This window comes from Neolamprologus brichardi, unplaced genomic scaffold (assembly GCF_056152115.1).
Source record: "Neolamprologus brichardi isolate AB-2024 unplaced genomic scaffold, ASM5615211v1 NODE_ptg000046c+_length_82361_cov_1, whole genome shotgun sequence".
NCBI classification, from domain to species: Eukaryota; Metazoa; Chordata; class Actinopteri; order Cichliformes; family Cichlidae; genus Neolamprologus; species Neolamprologus brichardi.
This window is the reverse complement of record NW_028270043.1, coordinates 49,787-59,971: the sequence shown is the minus strand read 5'-3', so window position 1 is coordinate 59,971 and position 10,185 is coordinate 49,787. Positions and strand designations below refer to the sequence as shown.

Below are 10,185 nucleotides of genomic sequence, written 5' to 3'. Positions count from 1 at the left end.
GAATGGGGACAAACGTGCAGATGGGGACATGCAGCCTGAGGAAATATATCCCCTTTTACATTTGGGTAGGATGGAGAAAACCAGGGTGACTTCTGAGAGGTTATTAGTTATTCTCTCAAATATTATCTTTGAAAAAGGAAAAAAACAACAAAAACAAACAAAAAAATCCTCATAAACTTGATTGTAGGACAGAGTAGTTATACACTACAGGTCCAGCCTGCTTCCTCTTTGATAGGTACTGATGGTGCACAAAACAGCTATATAAGCAAAATATATTTGTTATCAGTAGTATTATTATTTTGTCTGTCACTTAACATTTTAGACAGAGAAGATCTGAATTATTTGGTTAACGGACTGTTATACATTTCATACAGCTACATTTTGAATGGAAATTACAACCATGTCTGAGTTTTCATTATTACGGCATCAACATTTATGTCTAAACAAATTTTTCCCAACAAGTTGTTGTAATACACATTTTAGGCTAAGTAGTCTTCCACAGGGCACACATGAAATTATCATTCAGGCACAATCACGTTTCTTGCAAAATGATCGCTTTGTTTCCAGCCATTATTAATTACTGCAGCAAGTACAGTAGCTTACAGAAGAATGAAAGTATTTGCTTTGAGGAGTTGTATATTCTTTTGCAGAACATAATGCAATGAAGCAGGGCCGCTGAATCATCTGTGCGCACACTCTCAAGGACACCAAAAGAGGTAACATGCAATAACTATTACATTTAAAATGAAGACTTTGTAAGTTAATAAAACCTGTGTGCTGCTGTTAGTTACAGTTGTGATATTTAAACTGTGTAAATGTCTGTAATGCAGACTCAGCATGTCTGCCAAAGACATTGTGAGGAGAAATAAAACAGCCATCCAAACGATTCTGTCTGGAGACTACAGGCTGATCCTCAACAAAGTTTATGAGAAGGAGCTGATCGCTGAACAGGAGTACAACAACCTCAAAAGTATCAGCGGAAAAGATGTAGAGGGACATGTTGTTGAGCTCGTGGATAAGATCATGAGTAAAGGAGACGATACCTGCGGAGCTTTTCTGAACCTCCTGCAAACTGATGAAAACATTAAAAGTACTTTCCCTCAACTGAATGACACCCTGTTTGTACCTAAGCCTGACCAAGCTTCTTTACTTCAGCAAGGTAATTACACACACAGAGAAATGTTGTGTCTGAGATCATATTCTAGTTGGTTGTGTAACTCTGTTTCTCTCTATGTTCTGTCACAAGACGGCTCCAGTCAAATGGAGGTGAGGTCCTACTTCTGGAAAGGCAGAGCAGCTCAAATAAGTTACAACATTTGTGTCAGAGAGATAATGTGCTGTTTAATCAATTTCCTTCACATAATATTGCAAGCTGTATGACATAGGGTCATCTCAAAGACTGTTGCTACATTCATATAGCCTATGGTACTTAGTGTTTGTATCTATCAGTCCATCCAGGCCTGTGCTGGTGGGAGCAGGTCTGTGATACAAAGCTTGTACTCAACTCTAGAAGACGAGCTGGACTCTACTGAGGTGGCAGCACTTTGCTTCCTGTGTCGTGATGTTGTTAGTAGAAGTCATCTGAAAGGGGTCAGTGCTGCATGTTCTATACTGTTATCCTTCCACTTGTTTTACTGACATGTTTATGGATGCGTCACTTGTAGGACTGACAGTATGATAGATTGCTTAGATATGTTCATATTCACTGATAGACTTTCTAATGAACCCCCCCCCACAGATCACTAATATCAAAGACCTGTTCTCAAGCTTAGAGGAAAAAGGTCTCCTGCAGAACAATTGTTTGCTTTCTCAGCTTCTCTCAACTATTGATCTAGTAGACCTCGTCAGGTCCCTGGGCATAGATAGCAAACGATCAAAGGACACAGATGGGAGTCCTGTTCTGTCACAGTACAGGTGAACGCAGTCCCACATTGACTTTAATATGACAGCATGCATATAGTAATAATTAGTACTTAAATGCTATCAGTTTGAATTACAAAATCTTTTGCCTGTTTGGCTTTCTCTCCACATTTTTATTTTTTCTTCGTTTTTTCTCCACTGTTAGGGTGATGCTGTACAAAATATGTGATGCTATGAATAACGACAATATCACAATCATGAAGTTTCTACTGAGATCAAAGCTGCTGAAAAGCACACTGGATCAATGCAAAGTGAGATAACATTTGCACACCTTTCCAGCTATTTAAAAATCAACTCACCATATCTACATCTACAGGATGTAGTCATTAAGAAACAACTGCATCTGGGCTTCAGATTTTAAATCCTGTGGTGATTTTCTTTTTAACAAAACATTTATTTCTCAATAAATGAACATCAGTACATCACAAGAAGAAAAAAAATTGTCACAGAAACACAGGGCTGAAATATAATTGACCATATATAACAAAACACACTCTTTTCTTAAAGCACCACTGAGAAGAAAAATCAGTTAAATTATTTGTCAATGGATACAATGGAAATTCAGTTTTAACCTCCTAAGACCCGAAATCTTTCATGGCATGAAATTTTTAATTTCTCTTTGCTATTTGAGCTGATTGGGAACAGATGAATGTAAAAACAAAGAATTTACAGATTTTTATTTTTTTCCTGATTTTTGTTTCTGAGAAAAGTGAGATCCACATATTGGGACATTTTAAATTTAAAAGAACAGTGGCAGTATAATGTCCTCGTGTGGATATCAGGCCCTCGTAGAACTTGTCGACATCTATATTTAACCAGCTAAATGAAAGTTGTATCAACCCTTTTCCCTGCAATATTGTTAATCTTATTTTTTCTTCTTTTATATATAGAAAGTTTTGCTTGACCCACCACAAAATTTAACAGCTTCCATCTTACCAGCCTCTTTTTTGTATAGCTGGCGCCAAACAGAAATGCCAATGAAGACAAAGCCTCTCCACATTTTTCAAAGACGTGTTAACATAATGAACAGTGGTTCATTTCTATGTTTCTCTTGATCATAGACTGGATGTAAAAAATAACATATATAAAAACATATATAAAGCTAACTTCTGGATCTGAAATGTGAAAGCATTTAAGAAGTGCTTTAAACATATTATTCTAAGTGCATCCATCCCTAAATCTAAACTAAAAACTGAAGGTCACAGAGAATTTCAGTCTATGATCTGTGCACCCAGCTGACTTGTTCATTACAGAGCTGAAGATTTGTGTTTTTAAACTGGCATTTGAGCAGCATTTTGCTGTGAAGCAGTTGATAGATTTATAGTGTAGCTGCAGAGCCTCTGTGAACTAAAACCATCTTTGCTGTTAATTCCAGACAGTGCTGGAGGTGATTGCTCAGATGGAAAAGAAAGATTTAATATCAGACACAAATGTCAGTGTGTTGCATGAAATACTCCAAGAGATTGATCCTGAGCTGGCAATGATTGTAGAGAACTACGTTCAAGGTATGAGAGACATTTTTCATGTTACCAAAGAAAAACATTTAGATGTAAACAGTGTGTTTTTGTGAACATCATCAAATGATTGTATTCGTTACAGGAGTCCCCCAGCAGCAGCAGATGTTACCTCCTCATGTCAGTATTGACAAGTGTATCTGTCTGTGTGTTTCTGAACATTTAATTCTGTGCGTCAGTTTGCTGATCACTGTGATGTTTATTCCCACAGAGGTTTTTTGACACAAATGAATCCCATCTTCCTCTGTCTGTAACTGAAACTCAGTGCAGTTGTAAGTATCTCTGTTCAGAAAAATTTGTAATTATTTTTTAGGAATTCCTACAGTCACTCTGGTTTTTATTATTCTGTCATAATAATACTGGGCATGTAAATGTGTTGTTCTTTTGTCTCTAAGGCAGAGGAGAGATTATTTACACTGATGCACGATCACAGCCCACCTCTCTTCCTGATCAGGTAGTTCGTTCAGACTTTTATGCTTTCATTCATTCTTTTGTCGGAACACTAAAATTTATATTAATGTAAAAACATAATAATTCACATTTGCTTTGTTTGTGTCCTGTAGTCAGAATACTACACTTTGACTCATAAGTCTCATGGTTTATGTGTGATCATCAATAATGAGATCTTCACTACTGAAACATATCTACGTGATCGAAGGGGAACTCAGAAGGATGCAGGTAGAGTTATTACCTTCAAACCATATCATGATCCGATTTATGTATGACTGTTTTAACTAGAAGCACTGAGACCTGCACCAGTTACTGCACATACAGATCAGATATTCTTTGGTTTTGTAATCTACTGCTATACCTTCATTTGTTTCTTTTCTATGTGGCACAGATGCTCTGAACACAGTGTTCACAAGCTTAGGCTTTAAAGTGCTGATACACAACAACCTGACTGCAGCACAAATACGAAATGAATTAAGAATGTACAGCAAGAAGAATTTTGTGAATGATAATGCCTTGGTAAGTAGATTCATACATCTTTGGAATTGTATCCTCAACCACCATTCTATATTCTTAATTTATTTTATAAATCCCTGGATTTGCATGTCCCAGTGATCCCAGAGGCTATGTTGCCAAGGACTTTTTGTAACCTGGTAAGGTTTTGCATGGCAAATTGGCCCTGGGTGAGGGACCAGACAGAGCAATTCAAAAACCCCTGTAAGCAGAATATCCAGGGCACAGTTTCCCAGCATAGGGTTACCGGGATCTACCCAGGAGCCAGGCCTGGGGAGGGTGCCCAACAGTGAGTGTCTGGTGGGCAGGCCTTAGTCTATGTGGGCTGGCTGGGACAGCCCGAAAAAGGGACATGGGCCCACCCTCCTGTAGGCCCAACACCCACAGGAGGTGCCATAGGGGTCAGGTGTATTGTGTGCTGGTTGGCAGCCAGGGGCGGAAACCCTGGTGGACAGACCCTTGGCTACCGAGACTAGCGAATAGGATATGGAATATATTGCGTGAAGTCGAGATGTACCGGCTAGATCAGGCTCTGGAACCAGTCTCCTGGAGAGTTGCTGGACTCTGTCTCAGTCTGGTGTTGGTGTAAACCGATCACCACCTGGTGGTGATTCTGACCAGGTGGTGGGAGAGGAGGCTGGATAGACCTGGCAAGCCTAAACATATAGTGAGGGTGCACTGGGAACACCTGGCAGAGGCCACGGTCCGGCTGAGCTTCGACCCATCCCAAGGGAGACTGGGGACATTAAGTCCGAATGGACCACCTCCATTGCTGAAGCTGCTGCACTGAGCTGTAGCTTAAAGGTAGTTAGGGCCTGAACCAGATGTTAAGACACTAGAGGTTAAGAGAACCATCAGTCCAAGACTGATGGTTCTCTTAAAGCTGTAGCGCCCAGATTACTTACAGCTACTTCGGTGCAACTGATATAAGATGCGGTAAGCTGAAGACAGCTTCAACCGTCTGTTTGCTGAAAAATAGTAACGCAACCGCACCGCATTTTTTTGTTAGTAATGGTAACGGCGTTGTAACGATAGAAATAGTAATTAGTCAGATTACTTATTACTGAAAAAAGTAACGCTGTTAGTAACGCAGTTATTCCCATCACTGGTAATATGCATTTTATATATGGTTAGAAACTTTCACACAGTTTTTTCATTTTAAATAATCACATTTTTACATGTTTAAATTTACACAAAATTTCAGAAATCTGCACTGTCATCAGTGTTGGGAAGGTTACTTTTAAAATGTGTTCCACTACAGATTACAGAATACATGCCCCAAAATCTATTTTGCAATGTATTTTATTACTCAGTGAGAGTAATGTATTCTGAACACTTTGGATTACTTAATATACTGTCATGCTTTTTACAACTTCATGAATGTACTATTGCTGTGTGATTTATTACTATTACTGAAGGTTACTCACCATACCAATACCAACTAGATTTTTTAAATCTTAATATAAAATGAGTAACAGTAGGGTGGACATTAGGTAATGTTGCACCTTTTGCAGTGATCTCATATAGAAAGCTACTCCTGTATCAGTAATACATTTTCTTTTTGTCTCCTTTCTGAACTGCACATGATTATTTGCAGCTAGCAGGTTGTTAATGCAGCCTTCATTAATAGTAATAAATCACACAGCAGTAGTACATCAAAGATACTGAATTGGATATAACCCAGGTAGCTACCACAACTTAAACAAAGCAGTTGCAGTAGGCTAATGTTAGTTTTGAAAAACAGATTTACTTCTAGCTGAGAGCAGCTTGTTTGCTGGCAAACAGTTTGCATTGCATGGTCAGATTTTGCTCATCTCTTTGTTCTTTAAATGTGAAGTGGTGTCCGAATTTCCAAGTAAGAAATGCATTCCTGTCCGTGCACTGCTGGCTCTGGCTCCACTGTGTAAATGACACCATCGGCATTAACAGGACGCTTACATTAGACCAGAGGTCTCAAACTTAAATGAGCTGTGGGCCACTGCTGGCACTGTCATCTCATTGGAGGGCCACTTCAGTGTTCAAGTAGTAAAAAATACACAAATAAACAAAAAAACACAAAATACTTCTGAAAATGTAGTGTTTTGTTTGTTTGTTTGTTTTTATTTCAAATATTGCATAATAAGACAAAACTGCAAACGTGAACCCAATTTTTTCACAGTCTTAACTGAAGCTTTTTATTGAACTACCAAATAAACAAATTGGTACTCTCTTTTGGCCAAACATGTGGCAGCACTTCTGCTGTCATTTTGCTCATATTTAACAAAATAAAAATGCAGACACAAGTGTACACATTAGTTTTTGGTTGCTAGTGAAAATTGTTTTATTTATTTATTTTGTACTCTCTTATACCTCGGCCAGGTCCGCGGCTCCGAACCATAGTAAAGGGACCTCTGGCTAATATGTTGGGTTCCGTGTCGGGCTCATAGCTGGGAACTAGCTTTACTGTCTGGGTCAAATTTGCTAGCGAGAGACAGAGAGAGGCATTGAAATGTTGCTCCAATGGAAATGATTGTTTTGGAGGCGGCAAACACAGTGTGCAGTCGAGTCATGACCTCTTACAACTGGACTCGTCAGGCACTCTGCACTGGCTGCAGTGGTTATTATTATATTTACATGCTTACATCTCCCGTTTCTAGTCGATAGCAACTCATACTTTTTGACTTTCCTTTTTCTCTCTTCCTCGTGCTCACAAACACACATAACACCAGGGGCAGTCCCACACATTCTCCCTGCAACACGAACTACACTGCCCATTAGGCTACATTCTTTAGGGCTATGCCTGTAACACTCTGCTCATATTGCCTTCATATTAAATAATTTTTTGCATATTAATCTTTAAAAAATATTTCTTCATGTCATTATGCGGGCCGCAAGATTGAGACCCAGGCATTAGAGCCTCTTATTGCACATTGGATTTCCACCGGCGTGGAATTACCAAAAAATAAAGAGGGGATAGCTTACAATATGAAACAGGAAAAGACCACCGTGTTATCCATCTGTTTTTACAAAGTAACTGTATTCTGATTATTACCTTTTTAAATGGTAACTTTAACGGAAAACAGTTACACTTCTTTTGTATTTTAAATATGTAATGCCGGTACATGTATGCAGTACTCCCCAACACTGACTGTCATGAACAAATTTTTCACCAAAAAATTTAAACCTAATTTTTCATGATTTATTTGGTTAACAGATTACTCGAGTAATCAATGAAATAATCGATAGATTAGTTGATTACAAAAATAATTGATAGCTGCATCCCTAACTCATTGCATAAGTCAGGCTAGGGTTGGGTCCAGGGCAACTGTCAGTTGTGAATTAGTTAATTTAGTATCATTTACCAACATTCATACTACCTTTATACTGATCAGAGGTTGATAAGCAGCCCAGATAGTTCATGTAACATCTGCCTATATACTGCACAATGTCCTTCTTCTTCACTTAATCCTTGCTTTTGGCTTCGTTCACTTCCCCTTCTTCATTTCTAAAGTCAACCTTCAGAGTACCATTTAAATCTACCTAGCTACATTCCCCCCCTGACACCACCTTGCAGTATCCTCTCTCTTTACGATTCTGCATAAGATGTAGTTTGATGTAGTTCACCTTTGTGAACCTTTCTCCACTCTTATAATTCACTTCTACCTTCTTCTTAAAGTATGTGGTCACCACAGCTATTTTTATCCTTTTCACAAAATCCACTACCATGTGTCCTTTTGCATTTTTTGTTCTTAACACCACATCTATTCAATATGCCTCTGATTTAAGGTGGTATGCGTGCTTTCGCATGGAGAAAAGGGGTGTGTCTTTGGCACAGACGGGGAAAAGGTGTTTCTGAAAGATCTGATGCTCCCCTTTACAAGTGGAAGAGTCCCTACCTTGTCAGGGAAGCCCAAACTCTTCTTCATTGAAGCAAGTCAGGGTGATGAATACCAGAAAGGATACTATCCCTGCAGCAGAGAGGACGAGAACCAAAACAAAGGAGCACTGCAATCAGACGCCTCAGTCCCTGATAAGGCAGTGCGAGTGCCTGAACTAGCAGACTTTCTGATCGGCATGGCCACATTGGAGGACTTCAGATCATTTCGAAACACAGTCACGGGATCTATCTACATCCAGGAGCTGTGCAAGCAGCTGACAATAGCAGCAAGAAGGTGAGTTGAAGTGATTAGTTTCTTTATGGCAGACCATACTACTCTCATATGGGAAGGTCATAGTGCAGTAGTTTCCAACAAAGTAGATTTTTTTTAATGTAATTTCTGTTACATACAGTTCGGTCCATAGAATTATGGACAAAGACACAAATGTAGTAGTTTTTCCTCTGTAGAGCGCCTCAATACATTTTCACACAATCAGACCTTGTGCTTTCATTCAAGGGGTTTTACAAAAAGCACAGTCTTAACTGTTTTAAAATTACACCCATTTTTTGAGGCTGAAAAGTCATCAGGGAAGACAAATCAAATGCATCAAATCTCTGTACATTTCTGTCTTCCTGCTTTTGGTGCTTTCAAACATGGTGTTGGCATGAGCTGCGTGTTTTGTTAAAATGATCCAAGATGTATCCTTTTTGTTTCACGTGTGTTCCTTCCAGACAGGAGATGGATGATATCCTCACTGTCCTGACACGTGTGAACAGGGAGGTCAGCAAAGGAGAGTATTTATCCCACAAACAAATGCCACAGCCCAACTACACTCTCACCAAGAAGCTCGTCCTCAAATTTGTATGACCCGACTGTGACCAAATACAACACTGCATGTCTACACAATTCCCGGATTCACATTACAGTTTACACTGTGTGTGTGTTTGGTTTGATAAATGTGATTTTTGTAATTATGAACTGAATAAAAATTATCCACAGTGGCAAATGAAATGGTACATTTTTGTCATTTCTTAAATATAAATAGGAATTTTTTATTTGGTGTTTTCCAAACTCTAGAAAAGTGTTTTTCACCTAAGAATCATGAAATCAAATCTTACACTCTTACACCACTTCTTAATATTTGAGCAACTGCCAAAAATAAACATTACAGGTAATGGAGCTACCGAAGTGTAATAGGTTATATAAGGTACTGGTTAAAATGCTGCTTCAAACCAGACAGCATTACATCATATAGACCAGTGTTGTACCTCTCTCTTGACCTCTGTATACAGTGACAACCACAGGTGAATGAGACAGGTTGCATAAAGCACTTTGAGCCCTCAAAGAAGAAAAAAACATTATATAAGAATCACACACCAAAAGTTTTACATTTGGATCCGTCACTGCATAAGAGCTGGACTGATTTCATTGATGCCTCAACCCATTCTTCCCGTTTCCTTTTAAGAATGGCTTGTTGACAGCCACCCTTCCACGAAGACCTTGTCTGATGAGACTTAAGTGAACAGTAGCTGGATAAACTGAAGGGCCAGATCTCTCAGGTGCTAGATTTTCTTCATATTTATTAGGGACATGGATTTCATGTACTGTTCACCTGCTGTAGATAGTTTTCTGTCCACTATCTTTATAGGGACTGACAGTTTGCATCCGATAAATTTGAAGAAATGTGTTTTTAGAAAGTGCCTAAAGATAAAGGAAAAACATCCTCAGATCAGATAAAAGAATTGAACTAAAAATGATTGAAGAAGCAGCCAATGATTATTGTTTAAGACCGCTTTGAAAAAAGAAGAAGCAAATTCTGGATACTGTCCCTTCAGCTTGGGGCCTGAAGAGGATGGGAGGGAGACACAATTCTTCTTGGAAGGAAATGCAGACCCGGGGAGAGAGTTTGAGACAGTGCCTTCAGAAGCAGA

At 38.9% G+C, this 10,185-nt stretch overlaps 1 protein-coding gene across 1 annotated transcript; it reads left to right on the top strand.

The window, feature by feature from the left end:
* Window positions 1–1,023: 1,023 nt before the first annotated feature.
* LOC148095923 (caspase-8-like) lies at window positions 1,024–9,265 on the top strand. The gene is made up of 12 exons (XM_087837033.1): window positions 1,024–1,266; window positions 1,450–1,590; window positions 1,739–1,914; window positions 2,066–2,171; window positions 3,296–3,425; window positions 3,520–3,554; window positions 3,646–3,706; window positions 3,830–3,888; window positions 3,998–4,112; window positions 4,276–4,403; window positions 8,163–8,548; window positions 8,986–9,265. Exons 1-12 carry the CDS (start codon window positions 1,024–1,026, stop codon window positions 9,119–9,121), a joined length of 1,716 nt encoding a protein of 571 aa, XP_087693159.1. The 3' UTR covers window positions 9,122–9,265.
* The last annotated feature ends 920 nt before the right edge of the window (window positions 9,266–10,185 follow it).